Raw genomic sequence first — 27712 nt, 5'->3', positions numbered from 1 at the left:
ACTTAACTAAGCACACAGTAATAAACTAGTAGTAAGAGAACCTAATGAACTTTTTGAATAATAGATTTGTAATTTAAACAACATTTTAAAACTTTTGAAAAGCAAATTACCATTTTATTCCACACATGGACAACAAAGTCTAACTAACAAGCACTCATCTCTGTATGAACTCATCAAGTAATTTCATCACAGATTTGCTCGATCAAGAGATAAAAAAGTTAGTAATTTAATATCAATCTTTTAGATTACAACAAACTTCAATTCACCTGAATGAAATATACATATATGCTTGTATGTGTATTAAATCCATTAACAAAGTATAGAGAACTTTATGAGAAGTAACACATATTAATTTTATTGGTGATAGGCTACATCGACCAATTTCGAAGGTATTTGTAGAGAGACTAAAGGACGATGACGATCCTAACTTGCCAATCTATTTAAACGACCGTTGTCACTTTGCAAGAGACGAAGCTTGCAAGAGAAGCAGTAGCTGTAGCTGTAGCTGCGACGAGCAAAAAGAAGTCTTCACCTCTTCTTCTCAAACTCGCCATGGATTTGGACCCGGATGAGGTTTTTAGAGACGACGACGACGATCCCGACAATCCATTCTTTCAGGTTCATACCAATACAATAACATTATGCATGCATTTCTTCTTCTTGCTCCATTTCCTTACTTCCCTTCCATTTTTCTCTGCTTTATTTGGTCAACAGGAAAGGGAGTCGACGAAGGAACTGGCGGTTTACTTGGTTGATGCTTCCCCTAAAATGTTCACCACGACTTGTCTCTCCGTGAGTTTTTTTTTCCACTCTTTTTGTTCCTACTGCTGGCTGCTACTTTCCTTTTCTCTTTGTTTCAATCCTCCAGCTGAAGCTTATTGTGATTCTGTAATGGCTGGACAAGTTATTAGGATTTTATTCATTTTTCTTTAGCTTGAAGTGAGCGCTGTGTGTTAGTGTATTTAGGCGAAAAAGACTTGATATCGCGAAATCTGGTGTTGGTGGTTTAAATATATATCCTATTCTCTAAAACAATTAGATTTCTTCTAGATAATTTAACACCCAGAGTTTAGGAGGGATGTGAATGAACTGATATGACATTGAACGATTGATCTTGAGGACATGAAGGTACGATCATGAAATGCGTAAAAGAACTGAAAGTTACATCTATATCAACAAAGGTACACCTTCCTGTTTGATGGTTCAATCATTGAAACTTAGTTTGGAGCTATGTTGGGTGACCTACTAAGAATTTTTCTAGGATGTATGTGTGGAAAACGCATCCTAAAAGGACATTTGTTGGTTTATGGGGATAACTTTCACTCTTAGAAGCACTATAGACAAGCAAGGATGACGTAGCATGGATGCAAGGGAGTACCGGGGCCATCAAGTGCTGAATCTAGATTCTGAATCCTAGGCTTGGGGCATTACCGTTAGTGACAGTAGATGTTTTGTTAAGAGGGAAAAAAAAAAAGAAAAACGATTTTTTTTGCTTGATGATTTCTCACTACCTCAACTTCAATGTTGTCATATATAACATCTTATTAGTATTCTTCATTTGGGATTTTGATAATTGTCTCCTGTTCGTGTACGGTCTAAGGTGTAGGATGATAGAAGTCAGCTTATGATGTGCCTTTGTGATTATTCAAAGATGTTGTTTTTATGATTCATTGAATATGCTGAATTTCCCTTAAGAATGTTAACAGGGAAATATTAGTGATATTATTAGGGTATTGCGAAGATATTTTGTCATTATCAAGGAAGGATATGAAGAATGATAATAGGTAGAGTGAATTAGGGGGATTGAGGTATGCAGAGTTTGCGTATTAGTTTTCCATGGGAGTTCATTTCCAGACCTCTTAATCTGTTTGGGGTTTTGTAGTTTTCCTTTATAATTCTATCACTCTTTGCTGTTATTTTCTTTTCTGATGTCTAGCTCTTATTAGACTCTTTCTCCATGCTTGAAAGTGCTCCGTGGTTTCTGATTTTTTTTTTTATATTCAGTATGTGTTATTGATGAATGAAATATGCTATCCAGTACATACTGACTGTTGACTACTACATTTTTGGCTTCCAGGAAGATAAAAAAGAAGAAACCCATTTTCAAGTTGCTTTGAGCTGCATTTCACAATCATTGAAGACTCAAATCATCAACAGAAGTTATGATGAAGTTGCCATATGCTTTTTTAACACAGTATGTTGTTGGCCTAAAACCTCACTTGTTTTTACTTAGAATTTCCTTTACGGATTCAAGAGTACTTGACCTGTTGGAGGCCTACCTTAGTTTTTAGTCAATTTAGCATGAAGAGAGACAATATGGTTATATTGACGGGAAATTAATGATCTCATAGATGATATGGAATTAGAAAAAAAGTGAGGAGTGAAAGACAAATCCCAAACCAAGGTAGATCATGGGAAATTCTATCAAACAGTATGAAGATCACATAGGCTGTAACTATTTAATTAGGAATATATTTTTCACCATGATAGGCTTGTTTTGTTAGAGTGTTGGTATAATGTTAAATTTATCATAACCAAACAATTTGAGCTTTTGGGTTGATTGGCGATTTAACATGGTATTAGAAGTCTTAAGTTTGAACCTTGTGTAAAGTCATTTCCCCTCCAGCTAATATTGAATTCCACTTGTTGAGCCTTCAACAAATGTTCATGCTCACAAGTGAGGGAGAGTGCTAGAGTGTGACATAATATTAAATTCCACAACCTAACAACTTAAGCTTTTAGGTTGATTGATGATTTAACAAGGCCAACAAATGAACATTGTCGAGAAAGATATTTATGGCTTTTTCTGAACCATCAAATATTCTAGTGTTTCGTTCTAACCATGATTCAAAAAATGAAGATTGAATCAATTGTAGGTGGAGTCTTTTTCTCCTTTTTGAAAGGGTAATCGACCATGGATGCCTCCATAAAACTTTTGGTACTTTTTGTGAAAACCATAGGTGAGTTGCTATAAGGGTTCCCAAAACCTGTTAGCAAAGTGGCATCTAAGGAAAACTTGGCCAAGATCTTTAGAACTTTCTTTGCAAAATAGTACAACGGGAATGGGAAAGGGCTGAGTTGCATAACCTTGGGATTTATTTTGAAACAGCTTCAATTTCATTGATAAGAATGATTATACACAGACGGTAAAGCTCCTATAAAATTGAGGGGTCACTAAAGGATATCTTGCTAAGTGGCTACATTCATCTCTCTAATCCTACCATTTTTTTTTAATAAGAAACAAATTTCATTGGTGTATGAAATTTGCAAAAGATGGGCAAAAATCCTGTTACAAAAGAATTCTCCTATTGGTCAAAAGGGAAGAGAGATTGTATAAAGATGTACATTTGTACCAAGTCATAGCAAGATAGATAATGCTTTCGAAAAAGCTATCAAAAGTGCATCCCTTTTCATTGTTTTATTCCTTCTATGTGGTCCTGTGGTCCATAAGAAAGTCTGTATAAGATGCATCCACATAATACTTACCTCAATCTAGAACTTTTTTCTTTTAGTCTCCAAATTTATTTCAAAGCCGCCAGGCGTTTGGTTTTGTCTTCCTCCTTTTGTTATTATGGTTTAATAGGGAATTGAATTGGAATGTGGGATTAAATTTGTGACATCTAGTTTGCTTATTACATTCCAATTTGTGTCATGCAGTTTTCTTCCTTTCTAATTTAAGAAAATATGCACTGCAGGCTGCATCTTATGTCCTTGAATGTAGTCATGCTTAAGTACTCCAAAAGTATTTTGAATTTTCTATTTATGGCATGCTACAAGTTGAAGCCTAATGTACTTATTTTCTAATTTGACTTTTTTCTAGAGGGAAAAGAAGAATTTGCAGGATCTAAATGGTGTCTTTGTGCTTAATGTCCCTGAGCGAGAAGATCTTGATCGACCGACAGCAAGGCTTCTAAAAACCATTGATGGCATAGAGGGTAACTACATAATTACTTATCTTGTTGGGTCATAGGGATGACTAGTTGATGTAGCGAGTGAAATGGGAGTTTGCTTTGTGACTTTTGCTGATGTTTGTTGTTACTTAGTTTGTCAATTGATTTTTAGTGGTTGTTGGTTTTGTTCTTTTGTTAGTTACTTAGTCAGCTTGTTGATATCATCTATATTTGGAGGGATAAGCTCTTACATTTGCAAAAATTTATTACCTTGTAAATAATCTCTCTGTGTAACTTTAGCAAAAGGAAAATTTGAACCAGGAGACCATTAAATTCATGGAGATGCTAATATCTATAAAGAAATATAAGTAAGTATGGTACCTCTGCTCTCAAGGAAAATTTGTGCAAATTTATTTTTGGAAGAAACTTTGGTATTGCCGATTTTCCCCATCGTATACAAGAATATTGAGGAAAATGTCCAATAATATAATCAAAGTGTTTATCATTGAATCAAATCTTATCAAGACAAGAAGACAATTCCACTATTTATAGAGATTGGAAAGCAAACTATTTTTAATTGTAATCAATCAAGGAAATTAATCATAAGCCTAAATAGTGATTTGACCAAGATACCCTAATTTACTCTAAACCTACTACATCAATATATACCTTGGAGTCCAATTAAGAAGAGCTATTTCAATACTGAAAAGCTACAACATGATTTGCCCAAAAAGCAAAAGAAAAAGAAAAACATAGGAGGACTTATGTGTTGTTTGATTACAATTTTGTTTTTAGTCTTTTGTTTTTGAAAACTTTGGTTGTTTCCTCACAACCTTTTTCTTACCATTTTCACATTTCTTAAAGAAACGTTTCAATTTTGTGCCATATTCGAAAAATAAAAATAAGTTACTAAAAACAATTTTTGTTTAGTTTTCAAAACTTAGCTTGGTTTTTTAAAACATTGTTAAAAAGCAAACAACCAAACAAAGGAACTCATTGATAGTTATGCTTAGATGCTTAATTTTCAAAAGGAAAAAATCTAAAGTCAAACAGTTATCAAACAAGAAATTTAACTTTGTTATCTCTTTGCTGATTATGGAATGGTCAACTACTGGGAGCATGACTGAGAGAAGAGGATGCTGCTTATGGTTTTTCCATATTTAGTAGTAATCCTTTTCATTGTTTACATTGTACCAAAGAATGGAGATAGCTGTTTTAGATGGTCGATTATTTTCTCTGGATTCTAATCAAAGTATATCTGATTCTTTATTGTAATTATTAATATTTTTGCAGAAGTATTTATGAAAGAGATTGGAAGTCAGTATGGTATTGTCTCAGGTTCTCGTGAGAATGCTCTTTACAATGCTTTATGGGCAGCCCAAGCGCTGCTGCGGAAAGGGTAGTACATTGCTATTTCAAATTTACAGTTGAAATTTAGTTATTGTATGTTTATTCTTACTAATCTAAAAGTATTGTATAATTGGTGGAATATCAACCCCAACCCTCTACCTATCTGTCTACCCATGATAGACACACAAAAGAGAAATGCCATCTTGATGTTTACACAAAAAAAAATTGTTTCAGATCTGCAAAGACACTTGATAAGCGGATTCTTTTGTTTACAAATGAAGATGATCCTTTTGGAAGTATCAAAGGTGCTACTAAATTTGATTTGATAAGAACTACATTACAGAGAGCAAAGGTAGGTGCATTTGTTTATAAATGCTTGATATATGTGGGTTTTGTTTGTGGAATTGTGCTCGTTGAAAGTTATATGTTTCTCTTTTCCAGGATGCTCAAGATCTTGGCATTTCAATTGAACTTTTCCCACTGAGTTGCCCTAATGAGCAGTTTAATCTCTCTCTTTTCTACGCTGTATGTGTTTCTCTCCAGTTGGATATCATAAGGATGTAAATGATTCATCATTTTACCAACTGGTTGAATATTTTTCGATTCTAGGATTTGGTTGGACTAGAAGGGGGTGATCTTGTTCAATATTTGCCTTCAGCAGGAGATAGGTATATTGGTGCCTAATTGTACTTGGCAGTTGGTATTTATCTGAACAATTTTGATATTGTGACGTGTACATCATGGGAGAGAAAATGCTGTTTATTTTTAAATTACAGAAAATGGAAAAATGGTAGTTCTAAGCTTGAATGGAATCAAATATTTTTATATTCCAATAAATCAACCATAAGATACAAGCCTTCTTACATAGGAGAAAGGCTCCATAGATAAAAGTAAAGTATCCTAATAAGAATAAAATAAAATCCTTTATGATTTTACAACTAATCAACATGTTTACAACCAACAGGAAACTATCTTGTATCTGTCAATGCTAGCATGTAATGCTATCATTTCCTTTGATCTTCCAGTTTTCCAAAATGAGGATACTTGTAAAGGATCTAACAACGTCATGAGAAGATGAGATATCTTTAATTGTCTCACTTGTCTCTCTCACTTGTTTTCTTGTCAACCATAAATTTCAGATTACAAGATATGAAGGATCAACTGAAGAAACGGATGTTCAAGAAGCGTGTAGTCAGGAGACTCAAATTGTCTATCACCAATAAATTGTCAATTGACGTTAATAGTTATGCATTGATTCGTCCCACCCTTCCTGGTACCAGCATTCCAATATATTTTAGTTGGAACATTTTCTTAGGCACGTTTGTGGGTTTAATACTTGAGATTGCTTCCCTCATCTTGATTTACAGGAGCAATCACTTGGCTTGATTCTATCTCAAACCGTCCACTTAAGGTAACAGTATCCTATTTAAGTTTCACTACTCTTTGTACAGGTGCAAGTTGATCAGTTTAAAATTACATTATACAAGATACTACATTGTATTTGAATCATAACTTGGGGCAAAAAAGGATCAATCTAAAATTTTTCTCAATGGCTTTTAAGACTGAATTGAATCAGACCTTACTTCTAAATCCTTCTGACTTCCTCAGTATTTCCGAAGAATGAACTTTATTAGCACACAATCATACCTTAGGTTTTTTATGTTTCAGTATGAAGGACCTGTATGAATCATCTCATCTGTATGTCTGCACCTCCCAAAGTTTATTATGACTTACGAGGGATCAATTTTGGAATATATGACTAATTAAAAATCTTGGAAATACATTGCCAAGGGAGGTTTTGGTAGCTCTCGCCTCTCAGTTACCAACTTGCTGTAAAATTAATGCCATTCCTGCTATATTCTCTGGCTTTTCAATAGATTGCTTTCAGTTTATTTTATAGCCTTACTTTGTCACTGTTGGTGACGCTGAGCACTGATAATGAGTTAAATTTTGTTTTTGTTGGAATATGCAGACAGAGAGGTCATTCATTTGTGCAGATACAGGTGCACTATTTCTGGAACCTTCAAAGAGATTTCAGCTTTATAAAAAGTAAGTTTTATGTACTTTAGGCTTTCTTCATACTAAACGTAAAATTTCTTCTTTAAATTGTTTCTTTCATTGCCAATTATTTTTTTTCCTTTGATTTTATTGAAGTAGGATAATTCATTGGCAAATTATATTGCATATTACTTTGAAGTGGTTGGGACTAGGAAAAGTTGCAAATTATTGAAGCAACATATATTGAAACCGGAAAATATTTATGCTTTTATTGCAGGCCTAGTACAGTAATACATATATTACTTGGTGAGTTTCTGTGAAATAATTTTGCTTGATATCTAGTCAGGTAATAAAATTCTCTGGGGAGGAGTTATCTGAGATCAAGAGAGTATCTGCTGGACATCTTCAGCTTCTAGGTTTCAAGCCATTAAGCTGCTTAAAAGATTATCACAATTTACGTCCATCAACATTCTTATATCCTAGTGACGAGGTTACTTTCAATCTTTTCTCTTCCCCGTGCATCACATTTGTTGTGCTTTTATTTGTATTCCTAGGCTTTTCAGAACTGTGAATGGTTAGGTGCTCTCTGCTTATCATTCTTTCACGTTCTAGGCTGTTTTGATGCTTCTCACATGTTTGTTTCCCTTTATAATGAATGCCACGGACCACTTTCCTTCCTTATGAAAACCACCACATGCATAAACAATGGAATGGATATTGTCTAACATCTGGAACTGCATGTGATGGTTTTCATGATCCTCAATGTTTTGTTACACTAACTTTCAGATCTACTTATTGTAGGGAATGAGTGGTAGCACTTGTATCTTCATTGCTCTCCACAGGTCCATGGTGAAGCTCAATCGGTTTGTACATATAACCCCCTCTTTACGTTTTCTAATTAATGCCATATTTTTTCTCCATTGTTCCAAAGTTTGTTATGTTTGTCATATATCAATATGATTTTTTTGTATGTGTGTACGCCCAGTCAACGATAGACATTTGGGCCTTAAGTGCAAAACACAAAGAAAAATGAGGTATGTTTGAGAAACACAGGAGAAAAATGTGAACAATTTTTTAGATATGAAAAGATAATAATATTTTGAATAAGGTAATGCAAATTTTTGAAAAATTATTGCACACAAAAATAATAACTTTTAAAGAGTATTTCACAGTTTTTAAATACATATCTTTTAAGAAATAGATGAAAAGAGAATAGAATTACACCAAACACTTTTGTAACTATGGCCTTTCAATGATATTCGGCAATTGGAAGACCATCATTTTTAGTTTCTTCTGGGGAGGGCCCTCTTGTCTCTTGCCCTTAGGTTGTTCTATTTTGTTATATGAATACACATGTTTCTTATAAAAAAAAAAGAAATAGATGAAAAGAGAAGTTTATGTGCTGGGTTAAGAGTACATGTGCATTGAAGGATGCTTTTTCGAGACACTACAACATAGATGCGGTGATAATCCTCAATCTCTTCATTTGTGTGCTCTTTGTATATCACTCGTGTACTTTGAGCATTAGTCTCGTTTTATTAATAAAATTTGTGACTCATCTCTTTTTTTTTAAAAAAGAAAAATTTAGGTGTCGTGATATTGCTCTGGTGTTAAAATGGGGTGAACCAGTTAGTGAGCTTAGGCTCAGTCCTGTCCTTAGTTGAGCAAGTCTTATTTTGTCCATTGTCAAACTTGTATGAATGTCTGCACGTGTAAGAAGCCAACACAAACAAGGAAATGTACTGGATTATTTGAGAGGTTACCTGAGGTAATTTTGATAAAGTTCATACTGAAAACAACAAGTTTCATTTTGGCACGATTCATGAGGGAGGCCCAAAAGGAACTAGGATTGAAGATTGATTTTTTTATATCTCATTCTTACTTTATCCTCTATGAAATAAATTTTAAGTTTGAAATTCCATGTAAATGTTCCATGCCTAAGACTCTCTGGAAAAATTCGGAATGATTTACATACGCATCCATCTGTTGTGATTTTTGGTTTGCCATGTATCCACCTAGAGCTGTATCTTTTCGCCATTAAGAGTTGGCTTATGTCACTGAAATGAATGTTTAATTTTCATTTGTAATTGATAAATGGAAAATTTTGTAATTTTGTTATATATTTGGTTCTGTGCTAATCCATTGTTTTACTCAGTTTTGCAGTTGCTTTTTTTGGTAGTCCATCTCGCCCCCAACTAGTTGCTCTTGTGGCCCAAGTAAGATGAAACTGTCCTACGTAACTCAAAAGTCCTTGCAATAAGGAATGCCTCATATAAAGTGCTGGTCATTATTATTATGTTTCATTTAAAAACTTCATCGATAAGAACATTGGATTTCCGGAAATAATAGTTTTGATATGATATGTACGATTTTCCTTGGGATGTTATGTCAATCACAAAACTGATTAGGCATTATCGTAAATAAATGCACTGGACAGATTGTTGAATTCACAATTTTTAGGATTTGTCTGCACAACATTGTAACAGTTTATGTTACTCATTTTGTAGTAGCGTTGCCTGTAAATGGCCGTCTGAAATCTAATGCATCTCATTCATTTTATGTTACTCTTCTTGCTGCTTGTTCATCTCGGCTACTGATTGATTTGTGTTATTTAATGAACGTCAATCAGGACACTAAAGCTGAGAAGTTTTTTAAAGCTGCAGAACGGAATATTTTATTGTTGCATTTTGAACTTTCAGTTTTCAAAAGGAAACAAGCCCAAGGGAATCAAAATAAATAAATAATAAAAAAAAGCCAGCCCAAACAAACAACAAAACTTCAAAAGTTATAAAGAGAGTAGAAAACGTTAAACTATTTAGAGGAATCAACTATCCAGCCGACTGCAGAAGTTGCACCAAACTTAATGCAAAAATATTGAATATTCGATATTACCAATTGTCTCTTGTTCTAACTTCTTAATTTAATGCACTTGGCTTCTTGAAACATCACAGGACGAGATCATTACTGCTGCGGGACAAGTTGAGCCGCCAGGAATGAACATGTTATATCTGCCTTATGCTGATGACATCCGACATGTAGAGGAGGCAAGAAAAATGTTTAGTTGGTTAGAGTGGTTTTCTTGAAGTTGCTGCTAATTATATACTGTGCTGCAGCTTCATCCGAATCCTGACATTGCACCTAGAGCGACTGATGATCAAGTAAAAAAGGCTGCTGCTTTAATGAAACGCATTGACTTGAAAGATTTTTCAGTTTGCCAGTTTGCCAATCCTGGTATGATTACAGATGAACCTTGGAATTTGATAGGAACCAGAAATTGAAATGGAAATGAACAGAAAAAAAGTGTCAATATGAACAATAGATGGAAAATACCAAGTTTCTCAAGCACTTAGCGAATTATAAATTGTGATCTTTCTCTTCCCTACCGAACAGGGAAGGCAGAATTTTATGTTGTCAGGCTGGAACATAACTCTTTTAAAATGCATGGCTCCCTTATTTAAATGCCTCTTTTTGGGCGTTTGTGTCTCAAGAGTTCTGTAACTATCCTCAAGATCTTGGTATTTTAGATTGGGGCCTCTTTATCACGGTAACCAGTTGGTCTATAGTTGTGGTAGTCTCTCTTTTTGATGGGGGTTGTTTCATTTGTCCTCAATGAAACATCTGCTTCCAAAATAAATTAATATTTTAAAAGAACTTATATCTTTTGGCTGACAAAAGGCATATCCTGAGTCCCTGCCTTTTATGATGGCATATGTTTTTTTTTTTTTATTCATTTAGGTCGCCAGTTAGCTTGATGGTAAAAGTTACACAAAGTATATTGATGGAAATAAGATTTTTTATTTTATTTTCGATATCTTGTTGTGTACTTTAGTTTTTACCCCTCATTAGTTCAGGGCTGGTGAATTTTTATATATGTTACATAACTCTAGCATGTGGAACGATATGTAGTCTTCTCTGATGTTTTGTCTCTATCATTATGTCACAATAATAAATGGTATTTTTATTATGTTGCATGATTGCATCTGCATATCACGTGAAGTTCTTGCTAGCAATTCCATTTAAATTAATAAATAGTTCCTTCTTGTTGGTATTATGGAGAACATTGGTTTTGACATAGGTGTGGTTCCAAAGGAAGCTACATCACGGCCCTCAAGCTGGTGAAAAGCTAGCTTCATTTCTCTTTTAGCACTCAAACAGAAGAGTTTTACACGAGTAACACTTACTAAAAAAAAGATATAGTGGAGCTTGAACGTCCATATTATAACACTGAAATAAGGAACCTTTTTCCTATCGTCCAAAATGAATGCATTTTTTCCCCTTCAAATTTTTGGATTCTCGTGGCTTGAAGCACCAGTTTAGTCCAGGCCTAACGAAGTTGATTTTTTTCTCTTTTTTCATTTTATGTTGCGAGACACCCTCAATGTATAATGGTAGACAACTTTTCAGCCTTGCAGAGACATTATGCAGTGCTGCAGGCTTTAGCCTTGGAAGAAGATGAAATGCCTGAGGTTAATGACGAAACAGTCCCTGATGAAGAAGGAATGGCTAGGTATGACTATAGTATAGCGGTTTGTCTACCCCTTTTCTTTAACTACTACGGAATTGTTTAGTATATTGCCATTGCTATTTGCTAATCTTACCTGCTTAAAATATTCTGTTTCTTCATGGTTTATTGTAGACCTGGGGTCGTAAAAACATTAGAAGAATTCAAACTATCGGTTTATGGGGAGAATTACGAGGAGGAGGAAGCTGGAAAAGGAAAAGTGAGTGAAGTTTCAAAAAAGAGAAAAGCTATATCAGAGACTGCTTCTCAAAAGTGTAAAGAATATGACTGGGCTGACCTTGCAGATAATGGAAAGGTGAAACAACTTCTTCTCTTCTTCCTCATATCTGTCGTGTTTTTGTCTAGGCTGTTTGAGGTGTTGAGTTGGTTATTATAGTTGGTAGTTACTATAATCTATAGGATATGATAGTCTCGACCCAATATAAGTTATAATAGGTTGTGGTAGGAGTATAGACTATTTTAATTTGGATTGCAAACGAGGAGAGAAGATGATAACAAAATATTAAACATCATAGATAACGAGGATTTTCAAATAGTTTTACTATAGCTAAGTATTCGATATAATAATTGAGAACTTAAACTACTATAATGAGAGGTCCAAACATTGAGTAAGCTATAAATATAATAGCCCACTCCACCGAGGACAAGTTAGGATGAATCTGATCTAGTTATGAACTCGTAGTATTGACAATATGAAAGCAAAAAATGTGTTGGGTTTGTGTTCTACAGTTGAAGGAATTGTCAGTTGTGGAGTTGAAGTATTATTTGACAGCACATGATCTTCCAGTGTCTGGAAAGAAGGAAGCTTTGATAAGCAGGATACTATCACATATGGGAAAGTAAAGCATGCAGTTGAATTGAGTCAAAATCCTTCACTTCATAAGCTTCTTCTATGCCTTCCAACATGTAGAATGAGAAATGTTTTGATTGCCAACTGTAAGACTCTACTCTTAAGTTAGATTATGACACTTGTGCAAAGTATAAACCATCATGTTGCCAAGAAACAGTGCCATGAGCTTGTTTTGAACAAATATTAATATATTATCCGATTGAGAAAAGTTCTTTTTTTTTTCTTAGCTGTGTTCTTAGTTTCTTTTCATATTTAGTAATTATTAACCATATGCACGTCCCAACCTGACACGAAAGAAATGCTTGATTTGACTAACCCCAAAAACTTGCCCCAAGACCCATGAGTGATTCACGTTCTTTCTTCGCCATCTTCATTTTCTTCCTCCATCAACAGTTCATCAACCACATGTCATTCTTCGTTTTGACAGAAGTAGATTGAAATCTTTGGTATCTGCGTAATTTTTTGTTAAAGAAATTGGTGAACTTATTGGAAAAATGATTGATGAAACTTGAAGAGTATTTTTATAACATTAGGGTTAATATTGAAACTTTTAAAGTACAGTAAAACAAACAGCATCAGATGCTTCTTGGACCGTAAGCATGAAATGATCCTTTTTTTAAGCAAGCTCACAACCAGAAGCAATTAGTTTTGAAAATAAATCATTTAAAAAGAAAGAAATTGAAATGTTTTAATAATTACCTAAAATACCATTTTTTGAGGAAAAAATACACTTATTCCTCTAGTCATTCTAAACAAACTTGATAACTTTTCACATTCATTTTTAAAGTTTATGTTTATCTAGTCTTTGGACGTGATCTATTATATTGTTTTGGAATAAACTTTCTTTTTTAGTTAACTATTATTGTAATAGAAAAATCAATGAATTAATTTTCAAGATGATTGATATCTTGTTTTTATCTGTTAAGCTATGTAAGTACGTTTCATATACGTGTAATACAATCCAAAACAAGAATTCACATCTCTTTCATTTCGTAATATTATCTGTCTAATTATTTTCAATGGACAACTGAAAATCCATCGTTTTTTTTTTCATTTCTTGTGTCTTATTTCCTTTTGAAGATAAATCGAAAGGATGCGAAGGTCAAATATCTATGATGTCTGTAAAGACGAGTTCATCAATAACTTGAAAATAAATTAATAAGGTAAAAAAAAACTGACTAATGAAAGATAAGATACAAATCGTTTGAATGCTGTACAAAACATGACATACATTGCGATTTACAAGCAATGAAATATCATGGGAAGTATACTCCATTTTTGTGAAACTGAATTGACATCTAAATGCTGGAACATATCATAATAATTCTGAACTAAAATTTTCTTCATTCATCCAGCAACTATACCATCATCTTCGTTTTGGAATCTCAAACTGGGAGTATGTAGAAGTATAGCCCAATACTATCTATGATTCTGCTGTTCTACACTTTCCAACTCCTTCACGTTGTCTACTATATGTTGGATCTTTCTTGACAAGCTATCGTTATGCTCCTCGATGTATTCAAAAATGACTTCTAGATGCCTTTTATAAGTTGCAGATCGCTTTTTCTCAATTGCAAGCTGCTGAGACAATTCACGTATCTTATCGTGTTCATTCTGCAGCACAAAAATGGTAAAAGCCGAGTTAAAAGAGTAATACAATGCATGCACTGTTGTATACGCCATTTACAATTACAATATAAGAGACTACGAAAATCCAAATCTGATTCAAAAGCTTTGCTTACCTATGCGAAAATGGTTAGAAAATAACAAATTGTCAAGAATGGACTACCAAAGATAAATAGAAAATATAAAGCAAAAAAGACTGGCATAGAGATTTATGCGGTTTGCTTGGAAAGTGTTAGCTATGTCTAGAAGACAAAAGGAGAACAGTTTTATTAGAGACAAAAGGCACCTCTTGGTTGTTTGAAGCACGAGATAACAAACTCAAGGCATTACAACATTTATCTTTATAAGCGCATGACTTATAACAAAAATCAAAAGCGCCATCACGAGCAGCTCAGTAGTTAGGGTATTCCAACTTCAAATCTCTCTTCACTTCCTATAGTGTGATGTTCACTGTGAGCCAAAAGATTAAGCTAAAAAGAAGAAACCAAAGCCAAGGACCTCAGCTGGGAAGTCGATTCCGAGCAAGAAGTTGGTTACATTAAGCAAGCTCCATTCTCCTCTAGAGTATCACTACTCACAAGCTCAGTTTCTAGCCATGTTAAACGCACCAACAGAAATCCCCCCCCAAAAAAGGTACACAACGGTCAAAGAGACAGGCACATATAAAACAAGCTACTGAAGTAGTCAGAAAAGATAAGATCCAGAGACCAGTGTGATCTTTATGGCAAGTCATTCAACAAATAAAACAGTAAATTTTTATTTTTATTTTTTCAATATGAAACAATAGAAGTATGGAACAAATCATAAAGAGGAGGACAAAAACAGTCTAGGGGCAGCGGGGATTGAGGGTATCCTCCCAAAGAAAAACTAGTGAAGCAGTGTCTTCCAATCATGAAGGATAAAATCATAAAACCAAGGCTATAGTAACAAAGGGATCGTTGTTTAAGGCATTGTTATAAAAGCAAAGGTGAAAGAATTAGTTATGGCTGTCAACCATTTTCTTTATTAAAAACCATTTGTTGAGATTGAATTATTGAAACAAATGTGTAAAACTCAGTTCCAAGAGGAAAGAGACGATATGAACCATACTTTTAGTACATAAGTGATAAATGAGCAATCTAACCCATAATGCTAAGTTTATCAAATAATTTATTACAATACCATAAAAGTTTACATAGAAACCACATTAGACATTTGTTACCACTTCATCAGTACACTTTGACTAAAAAATATCATTCAATCAGAGAAGTAATAGTTATCATCAGTCATTCCATGTATAATAAACAAGGAAAAACAATATTCTAATTGCTTTTACATTTTTCAAATCAAGCACCTGAGAAGCCAACTTCAACCTAAATGCCAAGCAGATTTTTTTTTCCCTTTTCTTTTTGGTGATGAACATACTAAAATACACATGACGCCAAACCCCACCTGCACCCTATCCCTGTCAGAATCGTCAAAAGCTATCCAATCTCTAAATTTTCAATCCCAACACTGTGACAAAGATCAAATTCAATAATGGAGATTCTAGGTCTCTCCTTAAGGAATGAACCATGGCCACTAGCTTAGTAAACCTTCTAGACGAGACATCGACAACCACTTAAGGATTTCCCCTTATCTCCCAATTCCTCAGAGTAATATATACAAACATATGATTAACAAACGCACATGCTTTTCCAGTAATGCACAAATGGGAGGCTCAAGAAGCAATGACCAAGGAGGGAAATAGTTTAAATGTTCTAGACTAAAATTCCCTCCACTGTCCACACAAAAACTGGATAATCTTTGAGGAGATTAACCTCCAAATCACCAATGGTTCATTCCTTGAAGGCTTCGTTTAGGAAATACAGTTGGGAAAATGCATAACATCATTCCAGGGGATTTACAGAATCCTCAGGTTTTTACAAATAAGGAACATTTTTATATACAAATCCCACTCCTACTACTTTCCTTTCTCTTAATTGGTGTAAATCAAACTCCTCGTATTGTAACTTCGTTTAACTAATTTTATGACCAATTGGAGAATGTTTTTTTTCTTTTATTTTTCTTTCATCTCATGAATGAAATGTTCGTTTCCTGTATATAAAAAAAATCATTCCTGGGGGATTTATAGAAACTTTGATGGGTCTTAAAAACTATTCTTTAGGAAGCTTTTTCTTGGTATCAAAATGATAGATCATCTCTTATAGCCATAATGATGTCTCTTCAATTCCTGTTGATCGGGGAGATTATTGTAGAACTAATCAGCTTTGAGAGTTTCCGTCTCTTTTCTATCATCTGTTCATGAGAGTTTCTGTTTACCATTAATAACCTAACATAGTCAAATCATAATTCCTAACTCTAACTACTCGCAGGCTTGCAGAAGATACCTAAACACCAAACCAGAAAATAATTCTCTGAAATTTGGACAGTGAAATCTTGCCAAGGGTCCTTGAGTAAACCAGAATAGGTAACAATGAGTCCACTCAACTGCGTCCCCCATTTCTTCTGGATGCTAGACTCTAGCTGTCAGCTACCCCATAAAAGATATATGCTTTTGCCCAATAATCTCAGATTTGGAAATTCCAATAACAGTCCAAGTAATACACTTTTGTTCTTTCTAAATTCTACATTTTTAAACTTCTACATGTTTGATTGGATATCATGGATAAAAAGCACAACACAATTTTTTTAAAAAAAAAAGAAAAGGAAGGAAAAAACCGTGCCATTGATCTATCATCCATACAATAGGCACTCTATAAAACCTTCTTAAAGAACTTGTGTAATTTTCATTCATTATGGTAGACCAATTTCTGGAACTAAGAGTTCTACCTCTCCAAAACCTATTTAATCAAATACTTCAAATCTTATAAAATGCAACACACTAAGTTTTTCTTTATCTGAGTCCACATCCCTATGGAGAATGGGGAGTTGAAGATGGAGGATAGAGGATGTCTACTACCTGCCTCAAATAAAGACACTACAACAAACAAAAAACTGGATTTAAATTGTTGCATTGACGACTCTACTTCCTTTTTCACTTAAAAGTTACTGAATAAAGCTTAAAAATAAACAGCCAGATGATATCATTCCAAAAGAATTCAATTTACCACTAATGCACGTCATTATAAGGAAAAGAAGGCATCCAATTGAATATGCAAAGATTGGTATAAGAAAGAACTTACAGGATATTGGTCATATATGCAATCTCTTCGAGCTTTCCCAGGTGAGAGAGGATGCGTATGCTCTTTCACAAATTTAGTGACAACCCATTTCCCAGAATTTACTTTCCTCACCAAAATCATTGCCCTGCAACCAACCCTCGTTTCTGCCCTCTGCCTCACAATCTTTTCCCGCTTATCCGGCATTCTGTACCCTTCTTTGTTGCAAACAAGTGCACGACCAATAGCCGTCCCATCACGTCTTGATCGTGAGAGCTTGCTAACACGAATAACAAATCCCACACGCGTAGCATAAGAATTATAAAATGCATGCGCTGCCGCCTCATTTTCAAATTCCTGACCAACATAAGGCTCGTCTGCTTGAACTATGGGCAATCCAGGAACTGAATCCAAAATTGCATTTCTTCCAGTTGAATCCTGAATTATTTTCTCATCCTGGTCCTGATCAAAAATCCTTTCAATAGAACTTACTCCTGTTTCATTTTCATCAAGAGGTTTGCTATCCTCCACCAGAGTCGAATTGCCCACCACCTCACTATCACCATCAACCCCAAACTCCACTGCAATCAACAATCAAACCATTTTTAAGAAAATGCCATAACCAAAATGAAAATAAAAGAACAGACGAAGATTGATCTTGCAGGAAACAAAAAAGTAACAAAAAAAAAAAACATGTATACAAGCAAATGCTGTTCACTCGAGGGTGAGAAGCCAGACAACAGAAGCTAATAAGGTAATTAGATGAGTACATGCCCTGTCTAAATGGTTGAGCCAAAAAAATATCTCTGCTTGTTTGATTAATGAGTTCATTCCTCCAATAAATGGCAACAAACAATAAATCCTACAGAAGTCCAATGCTATTTTCATAAACAAAAGTAACTTGAAAAGGGAAAGCAACAGGACCCAAGTCACAAAACCCAGAAACGATTCAAACAATTAAATTAAATTCTCGAACGTCCATAAAACAAACATTCGTTTCATTCAATTCTCATGCACGTTTTGCAGCAGAGAGACAACAATTAATTTCAAGAAACAAACTACAGACACATGTTCCTTCCATTTAAACAACATCCCTAAATTTCTTTCCCCCGCAATCTCCCAAACAAAGAGAGAACACAACAATTCAACAATTACCCACTTTTTTTATAAAAAAAACTCTCCCAAATCCCAAAAACCATCAAACCAAAAAGACCCAAAATCAAAACGACGACGAAAATGTCAATTGCAAATACACAAACCCCGTGGAGTTGAAAAACCGGAATTCCAAATTAATTAACTCATCATCACTAAAAGATGGGAAAAACAGAGACTTACTGAAAAAAAAAAATCAGGAGGGAATTTGATCGAAGTGGCAGAGAGAGGGAAGGGAGAGAGAAGGGATTCGAAACGGAGAGAGGAGAGGGAGACAGAGACGGTGGTGGCGGTGGTCGGGTTCAGGATGTAAAGATGGGGGTTCGGCTTGGAACGACGTGTCGTCTGATTATTGGTTTAGTTTCGAACCACAAAGTCAACCTTTAGAACTAGACCTATGAGATTACGACACGTAATACGCTTCGGTGGACCTCTTGCGTGGAGTTACTGTTTGGATTTTCCAACCGGTTTAGTTTCGTTTGGGCCGCGGTTCGGTCCATTCTTATCTTTCTATAAACACCTAACCAACTCTCCCATTTCTATTTTTTAAAATAATATTGTAGTTTTGTTGTTATTATTATTATTTTCGAGTACAAATTAGAGTGAGAATTTGAACCACAAAATTTCGGTTTAGTTTTTTATGGACTCTATTATGATTATTATTATACATAAAACGAGTTTATGAAAATATAAAAGTATGGTGTAGAAAGACGTGAAATAATTAAAAATTACTATCAATCTTAAACAAAAATGAGATGTAAAAGTATTTTGGTTTATATTGTAAACTTTGTAATATAACTCAAGTATCTTGAAATGAATATAAAGTAAACAAATATGACAACACTAATTAAATAACTATGATGAAATATCATATTGTATCTGGAATTTGATGTGACAAAAGAATGCCAATAGTTAGAAAAGAGTGACTCAGCTTAGGCTCAAATAAGTGTAAGGCCAACTAACCATTAATCCAATGAACTCTACTCTTGATTTATGTCGAATAAGGAAAAATATAGTTCATTCCAGTTTTAAGAGGAAAACGATGCATTTCATGTGCATTCTCTATGTAAAGCATTGTTCGAGGAAACATGATGTTGAACTTTATCAATAGCTCAAACTTACTACTCATTCTCCATTATAAGATTTCTGACTTTGACATCATAACCACTTTTAAAAATTAGTTTCTCCAACAGATTACAAATTTAGAATTAATCTCAAGTAAAGATTAACTGCATTTCTTTGGTAGAATATTTACATCTAAATTTTACATAGGGTTACCAAAATAAATGGAAACAATTGAGACCTTATTTAGTTTTTGGTTTTTGAAAATTAAGCTTATTTTCTTTTATTTTTCCTACCATATATCAATCTTGACTAGAAACTTTGCATTTTGAGTATATTTTAAAAACAAAAACAATTTTTCTAAAACAAACTTTTTTAGTTTTCAATTTTTGACTTAATTTTTGAAAACATAGTAAGAAGAAAGACATAAAAAATAAGAAGATTTAAAATATATAAAATATGTTCATACTCTATAGACTTAATTAAAAATATAAAAACGATATAGTTATCAAACATGACCTATATAATTGAAAATATAGAAAAATATTATTTTGTAGAGAATGATAAAATGTAATATTTTAATTATAAATCAAACTTACTGAAGGACCAAAATATCCCTAATATATAAATAATTTAAGTTTAAAATTAAAAAAAATTGTTTAAATCTCAATCAATATAAAATTTTAAACATAATTTAAATCTCATATGCTACTAACTTGAGTTATCACTTGAAAAGCAAAAGAAAAACTCAATTATATTTCATTCTGTTAAGTTTTGTAGGTTTCATTTTAATCGAAAACACTTTATGGTTTGATCTTTTTAAAAACCAAATAAAACCAAATTTACCGAACATATAAACGTGCTTTCAATCCAAAACTTAGGGTTTTATTCTTCATCCTCTCTATTTCCATTCTTCAATTTCACCTTACTCTTTCCAATGAAATATAGATTTTTTACAATCTAATTGATCCGAAATGAAAACAAATCCAAACCGAGAAAACGAAAACATCTGACTTTACAACTTATACATCCCTGGTGTTCATAAAAACCAAATCAAACCGAATCGAACCGTGAATGTGGTGAAGTTAAAATTGAAATAGTGATAGGAGGAGGAGGGTATTTGGGGAATATTAGAAAAAGGTATGGACGTGACACGTGGAAACGAAGCCCAAGTCTGAGTGTAGACCCAAAGTTCACCTTCAGATTCAAAGACTCCAAAAAAGAAAAGAAAAAAAAGGGAAAAATCTGCTTTGCTCGCTTTCTTCTCCCCTAAGCGCGGCCTTCGCCGGAACCCTTTCGACCTCTCTTCCACCGCCTCCACTGCGAAGCCCTCGCTCCCCGCCCCCCGCCCCTTCTTCCTTTTTTTTAACCTTCACCCACTTGATCTTCGACTCGCTCGTCTTTCTTCACAGGTTCCTCTTTTGTTTTTCTTTAGTACTCCATCATATTGTTTTTTTTATTTGAATCTGGAAAGCACGGCGTGTTTAATTTCGCGAAATTACGAAGAAATTGTTACTTGCGTCTTGTGATATGAGCTATTCATTTGCCTTTGGTTTCTATTCCCCTATCGAGCTTGAGAATTGAGATCTTATCCTAGTGTTGGGACAGCTTCTTATTACTCTAGGATCAATGATTCGTTCCTCGTGACTTCAAAGTTTTTGTGTGGAAATTGAATTCTGTGGCGTGATTTATGATCTGATTCGGTTCTGGAAATGGTTAATGTTGGTGGACCTTTTCTTTTTCTTATTTTTTCTCTTTACAATTTTAGCATTTATAAGAGCTGAAATTAGTTATGGGGACTTCTTGGGATTTGAAATGGTTGAAGGAAATGATGATTTTTCCCTGCAAATGTTCTAACTTCTAAGCGAATCCCCATTGAGAGTCATGTTCTTAACGTCATGATAGGGAACAAGTAATCAAGTTGAGGCTTAGTTGCAATGATGCTTGCATTTTGGAGTTCTATTAACACCAATATAGCCTGTTCGTGAAAATATATATTTTTCAATGTGGGTTCATCCTTTATTTTCTCAATACATAAATCACGTTGATTTGAAATGAAGTAAAAAGAAAACTTCTTATGTGATTCAAGTATCGTGCTCCTTTTTTATGAGGAATTCTTTTATTCGATTCATATGCAGGAATGTATAATAATGTTGAAGCCCAGCCCGCAGCTCCGAAGCCTCCAGCAAGCTCTCAGCCAAATCCATTTGGAAATGCATTTTATGGTGCTGGATCTGGACTAATTCGAGGTGGATTGGGTGCATATGGAGAGAAAATATTTGGGTCAAGCTCAGAGTATGTTCAAAGCAATGTGAGTACTATTTCCTATGTAAATTTATCACCAACCAAGATTTCTATTTTACTTTTACTTTTATTTTTATTTTTATAGGAATATAACTTTCATTGTGAAAATTTGAAAGAATACCAGGGCATAACAAACATTTTTTTAACAAATATAAATGTAGCGTTTTTCCTTATTTCTCAATTGGGGTGGTTTTTCTGCAATACAAATGGGGAGAGGATGGGAAAGATTATTATCTTTTTACCTAATCAATGAAAACATTGAGGAAGATTAACGATAAAAATTTTTGTATATATTTTTTTTGAACAAGGAGCGAACTTTTCATTGATAGATGAAAAGGAAAAAAAAAAAAGAATTCAGGTGTACGACCTCCCAAATGGAGAGAGTAAACTACCTAGGAAACAACAAAACACCAAAAATACAAGAGCCTAAAAAAACAACTGAAAAGAGGACTCCAATAGGCCAAAACACCAAACCAAACAGCAAAAACCACACCATAATGGCACAAAAGAGAGAGACTTCAAGTAAGAAGACTGAAATATCATTATGCTTCCCATACATTACTGTTATCTTTATCTCCTTCCAAGATGATGTAAATGACTCTCTTTCATTGTTAAAACCTTGCAAGAAGGATGAAGACCTTTTAACAATTGGGGGCTTTGAAATTCTTAAGCTTGTGCCTAAACTTTTTGGTTCTCAGATGACTGAAGGAATTTAGCTTCTTCTTCTTCTTTCTAATTTTTTTATTTAAATTAATTAATTATGATTTTTTAATTATTATTATTGCGATGGACAGATAAGTAGGTACTTTTCAGATCCCCAATACTACTTCCAAGTGAACGACCAGTATGTTAGAAATAAATTGAAGGTTGTCCTATTTCCATTTCTACACAGGGTATGTACCAGTCTTTTAATTTCTCCCTTGATGATTTTTGTTGTCCTTACTCACTCCTTACTCTATGAAAGAATACCCTTATCGTCTTGCTTTTTTTTCAGGGCCACTGGACACGAATAACTGATCCAATTGGGGGCAGACTATCGTATAAGCCACCAATTTATGACATCAATGCACCAGACTTGTACATTCCATTCATGGCCTTTGGCACCTATGTTGTTCTTGCAGGCTTCTCACTTGGTCTTCAAGGAAAGTGAGTGCAAATACGTTTTTGGTGTACCATTATTATAACCTTTTATTTTAAAGATGAGACTATAATTTCATGCCCCTCCCCCCCTGCCCGCAAAAAAAACCCAACTGTTAGTTTTTTTTTTTTTTTGGGATAGGGAGCAGATTATGAAATGAGGTTTTTATAGGTTAGTGGTTGTGGTTACTTCATGGGGTTCAAAATCAACATGCATTCCTAGGGAGAAGCGGTGTTAGGATTTGGACCTCAATCCTTCTAGGGGTTTCTCTTGCAATTATTTTTTGTCTACTCCTTCTCCACAAGTAGCCTTTGATTGGTTGCTTTGGAGCTGTGGGTTTGCGATGTTTTTGTGGAGCCACTTTTTTGAGGAGTTTGGTTTGGTGCATGCTTGTGAGAGGGATGCTAAAGACTTGATTGGGAGTTCCTCCTCAATTCTCTTTTTCTTGAGAAGGGATGGTTCTTGTGGCTTGCTGGGGTGTGCACTCTGTTATGGTATATTTGGGATGATAATAATATTGAAGTCTTTTAGGGGTGTGGGAAGGGACCCGTGTGATCTTTGGTGCTTGATGAGGTTTGTTTTTCTTTGGGGTTTGGCATTTTAAATTATTAGGCAGTATTGAACTTAGTTGGATCCTTTTTTTCGTTTGGGGGGGGACTTGGTTTTTTAGCATGCCCTTATTTTCTTTTTGGAATGGGAGTAGTTCCTATTGAAAAAAAACCCATGAATTGTCATCGAAGGCACTCTTCAATCCATGTACTCACAATAGTAAATTATTTGTAGTCAGTAGGGGGGAGAACCTTGATTATATGCCTTGGGCTTGCGAGTATAATCAATATCTCTTGAGACTCATGAGCTTGTTTGGTTTATGTTGGGGCCAAAGTAGAGAGCGTAGATTTACGGTGGAGGTGGAGGTGGTGTGCGAATTCTTCATTTTGGAAGAAGGGTAAAATGTTGTTGCACGCTAGTTTCTTTTGCTATTCTCTGAGACATTTGTCTTGAGAAGAATAGTATGATATTTAGAGAGATGGAGAAATTACACAAGATTATTTTGTAATTAAAATCCTCTATTAACTAATCATTGGAGGGCTCTCATTTCTTAGTTTTGCGGGAGGGGGTTTTCTCAACCCTCTGCCCTTAGGTTGTTCTTTTTGGTTCTTTTGATGAATAAGCATCTCCGTTTCTTATATGTAAAAAAAGAACAGAGCTGAGAGATTAAGTGAGGATGATTGAGAGGCTGCAAGATTTAATGTCTCTTTGTGGGAATCACTTGAATGACTTTATTTAATTAAGCTAATTTTTATTTAGTTGGATTTATTCTTTTTGCGGGTTTAGACTTCATTTATCTCTTCTCGCCCTTGTTTATGCTTTCATTTCTCCCAATGGAAGCTTAATTTATTACCTATTTTTTTAAAACCTTCTTGGAACCAAAGTCTTATTGGATGAGAGAAACTAGACAAGATAAGATGGAGAAAGAGAAACCAAAAGAGCTTGAAGGATTAGGATTCCATAAGCGATCATTCTAGATGCACTAAAAACTATAACCTCAAAAATAAAGAGATCAAGGAAGAAACATTTGAACTTTGCTTTTTCTAAGCTTCCCTATAAAGAGAAACCAAAAGAGCTTGAAGGATTAGGATTCCATAAGCGATCATTCTAGATGCACTAAAAACTATAACCTAAAAAATAAAGAGATCAAGGAAGAAACATTTGAACTTTGCTTTTTCTAAGCTTCCCTATTTGATAAGCCTTAAACTATATTTGAAAAAGTGGAACGAAGACTACAGTCATGGAATCACTTACACATTTCCAAAGGCAGTCATCTTACCCTTCTACTAGCCACAAAATTTCCTACATATTGTTCCTATACAAGATCCTCACCAAGGTTAGTACTATCATAGAAAAACCATACAGATCCTTTTTGTGAAAAAGGGGTAACAACCAAAATGGGATGAATCTTGTTAGATGAGACAAAATTATCAAGCCTCTCTCACATGGTTGACTGGGCATACAAGGCATTGGAGACAAAAACAGGGCTCTTCTTCCTAAATGGATTTCAGGATACTACCACAAAGGAGTTGCTTTATGGAAACAAATATTATTGATGCTAAAATATGGTGAGCATACTGACTCTTCTTGGCCCAACACTTCTTTCCCAGATCATATTGAAGGTCCATGGAGAACCATCCTGTCTCATTTAAACCTTATCGAAGAGAGGGTTTCTATCAAAGTTGGGAATGGCAACCGTGCCTCTTTTTGGCATAACCATTGGATCAATGAAGCCCCTATATCGAACCTTTTTCCTCGACTATGCACTTTGGCTGCATACAAGCAGTCCACTGTGAACAATTTTTGGGATGAACAACATGGATGGACATGGACCATCACCTACAGAAGGAACTTCAAAGAAGATGAATTTGAAGAATGGATGGCTCTCGTGTTCTTGATGGAGTTTGGTTGGCCTCCCGGAGAGAAATGAATTTGGAATCTTGATAAAAATGGTCTTTTCTCCACTAAATCATTGGCCAACAATTTGGGGCTGAGGGGGCTGCACCGAACACCTTCCTTATGGACGTGATGCTATATGGACGGATTTCTACCTAAAAAAAGTTCAATTCTTTCTCAAGGAAATTAGTCACAAATGGCCAACATGAGCTCAATTCAACTTGCATCTGTATGCTCCCGAGGACAAGAGGTCCCTGATTGAAATCCCTCCACCTTCAAATTGACTTAATAAGACCTTTTCAATACAAAGCATCCAGAGACAGTAGTAACTGCAGTCATCAACTCTTGCTTTGTCTTTAAAAAACCACACCCTATGTCGTTAACAACTCCCTTCGAATAGGTTGGATGGTGAGGCAGATTGCCTTGGGTAACTTATCCTGTAATTTCCACTGTGTCATCAGCAATTATTTATGAATTTGATACTGATTGTTTCTGATTATATTTGTGATGTGCACGTCTGCTGTTAATGTTTATTCTCATACGAGATGTATCATCAATGCATATAAAAAGGAGTAACCAACCCAAATGAATGTTCAAGTTTCAGGAATAATTCTCACGATTTCTCGATGTATGCTATATATAATATACAAATGTTTCTTTTTAACGAAATCATCATTTCTATTCTTGCATGTTTAGTATAGTAGATTATGATTTCTCTCCCCCTCTGGGATGCTCGACGAATTTGTTTCACTCTCAAACTTTGATCTGCTCATATTTGTCAGAAACCCATCTATAGCATATCTCAACTACAACTACCTACTCACACAAAATCATTCATTTCCTATAATGATCATTAATTACTATCATTTTCCTATAATGATTGTAGGTTCACTCCAGAAGCTTTGAGTTGGTTGTTCATCAAAGGATTGCTCGGTTGGTTTATGCAAGTCATGCTGCTTAAAGTAACACTACTATCACTGGGAAGTGGGGAGGCACCATTACTCGATATTGTTGCATATGCTGGATACGCGTTCACCGGACTGTGTCTGGCTGCCATCGGAAGAATATCGTTGAAATACTCGTACTATTTTCTTATGCCATGGATGGCCTTGTGCATGGGAATATTCTTGGTGAAAACGATGAAGAGAGTGCTATTTGCAGAGGTGAGGACCTATGATTCAAGCAGGCATCACTATCTATTGCTCTTTATTGCTTTGGCTCAGTTCCCACTTTTCACTTGGCTTGGTAACGTTAGTGTCAATTGGCTTATATAAAATGGAATGTTTCTGTACCTTTTTTTTTTACAATTAGGAGCATGTTCTTAGCCACTTTTAGATGTAACCAAACCTTATGAGAAGAGATTGCAAATAACTGCTTCTGTGCTTCTAGTTTTACCATTGTAAATTCTTTTATTGGTTTCTTCAACTGTTGATTAGAGTTTCAATACATTTCTTTTTAACATCCTTGAAGAATTAGGGGTTTTCTTGTATTCATTTACTTCAATTGTTTATGATAGACAAGTGTGATGGCTTCTTGCTGGGTGGTTTGAAACTAATATGTTTTATATTTATTTGTGTTAAATTACAGCTCTAATTTTCAAATTTTATAATTTGTGATTATTTGAATGAGATGGGATGATCGATTCCAAGTTCTATTTGAATGTTCTTAACTGCTAAATTTAACTAGAAACATCTTTCCAAAACAACATGATTGACAATACTTTAGACTGCTCTATCATCACATTATTAATCACATCTAAAGTACAAAAGTATCTTTGGAATTGAAAACCAATAGTTTACATCAAAATTATTGGATGTAATATGATGATTTGATTTCCCTAATAATTGATTGTATATATTAATTGCAAACTAGTAGAGCATAATTCTATGTGAAATGTTTTATCAAATTAACTTTGTGTTTTCCTTTCAGTTTATTTTTTAAACAAAGGTATTGAATTAACTTGTAGGTAGAGTGGATAATCAAATTTGTAACTTTGAAGTTTACAACATAGTTAGCAATGACATTTTTTAAGAAAGCTCTCTATACATTAAATTGTAAGAATGAAGCTTTACCTTATCATTCAACTATTAAAATTTCATCTCTCCTAAATTAGAAGTTTAAATTACACTATACGTTTCCAAAAGAATTTTGAGCTTACATGGTCTTTCTAGAAATATGGGATGTGAGGTCAAATTTTTGTTTAAGGTTCATAGTATAAGTTCATGTCAGTTGAGT

At 34.4% G+C, this 27712-nt stretch overlaps 3 protein-coding genes across 3 annotated transcripts; 2 read left to right on the top strand and 1 right to left on the bottom strand.

Moving 5' to 3' along the window:
* The first annotated feature begins 367 nt into the window (after positions 1-367).
* On the top strand, positions 368-12833 carry LOC101207694 (ATP-dependent DNA helicase 2 subunit KU70). The gene is made up of 19 exons (XM_004152038.3): positions 368-618; positions 715-792; positions 2078-2194; positions 3821-3935; positions 5184-5289; positions 5475-5592; positions 5682-5765; positions 5850-5908; positions 6380-6513; positions 6608-6651; positions 7213-7289; positions 7581-7728; positions 8040-8101; positions 9394-9454; positions 10190-10282; positions 10352-10469; positions 11643-11745; positions 11875-12055; positions 12490-12833. Exons 1-19 carry the CDS (start codon positions 553-555, stop codon positions 12601-12603), a joined length of 1878 nt encoding a protein of 625 aa, XP_004152086.1. The 5' UTR covers positions 368-552; the 3' UTR covers positions 12604-12833.
* Positions 12834-13632: 799 nt separating this feature from the next.
* On the bottom strand, positions 13633-18848 carry LOC101207941 (protein FAR1-RELATED SEQUENCE 6). Its single transcript, XM_004152039.3, has 3 exons — positions 18712-18848; positions 17401-17957; positions 13633-14224 (listed from the first exon to the last, which is right to left on the bottom strand). Coding segments are annotated over exons 1-3 (753 nt in total). The 5' UTR covers positions 18713-18848; the 3' UTR covers positions 13633-14029.
* Positions 18849-20794: 1946 nt separating this feature from the next.
* On the top strand, positions 20795-27043 carry LOC101208183 (protein YIF1B). The gene is made up of 5 exons (XM_004152040.3): positions 20795-21002; positions 21729-21901; positions 22689-22787; positions 22889-23040; positions 26364-27043. The coding sequence occupies exons 2-5, from the start codon at positions 21731-21733 to the stop codon at positions 26749-26751; spliced, it is 810 nt and encodes a 269-aa protein (XP_004152088.1). The 5' UTR covers positions 20795-21002; positions 21729-21730; the 3' UTR covers positions 26752-27043.
* Positions 27044-27712: the final 669 nt, after the last annotated feature.

The sequence above is a fragment of the Cucumis sativus genome, chromosome 4 (assembly GCF_000004075.3).
Source record: "Cucumis sativus cultivar 9930 chromosome 4, Cucumber_9930_V3, whole genome shotgun sequence".
NCBI lineage: Eukaryota > Viridiplantae > Streptophyta > Magnoliopsida > Cucurbitales > Cucurbitaceae > Cucumis > Cucumis sativus.
Note: the sequence above shows the minus strand (reverse complement) of the source record. Positions and strands in the feature narration are given on the sequence as shown.

Coding starts and splice junctions, on each gene's coding strand:
- LOC101207694 (XM_004152038.3), top strand. CDS start 553: ATGGATTTGGACCCGGATGAGGTTTTTAGAGACGACGACGACGATCCC. Junction 2,195..3,820: donor CCATATGCTTTTTTAACACA/GTATGTTGTTGG, acceptor ACTTTTTTCTAG/AGGGAAAAGAAGAATTTGCA. Junction 10,283..10,351: donor ACATCCGACATGTAGAGGAG/GCAAGAAAAATG, acceptor ACTGTGCTGCAG/CTTCATCCGAATCCTGACAT.
- LOC101207941 (XM_004152039.3), bottom strand. Junction 14,225..17,400: donor GCATATATGACCAATATCCT/GTAAGTTCTTTC, acceptor TTTGTGCTGCAG/AATGAACACGATAAGATACG.
- LOC101208183 (XM_004152040.3), top strand. CDS start 21,731: ATGTATAATAATGTTGAAGCCCAGCCCGCAGCTCCGAAGCCTCCAGCA. Junction 21,902..22,688: donor CAGAGTATGTTCAAAGCAAT/GTGAGTACTATT, acceptor TGCGATGGACAG/ATAAGTAGGTACTTTTCAGA. Junction 23,041..26,363: donor TCACTTGGTCTTCAAGGAAA/GTGAGTGCAAAT, acceptor TAATGATTGTAG/GTTCACTCCAGAAGCTTTGA.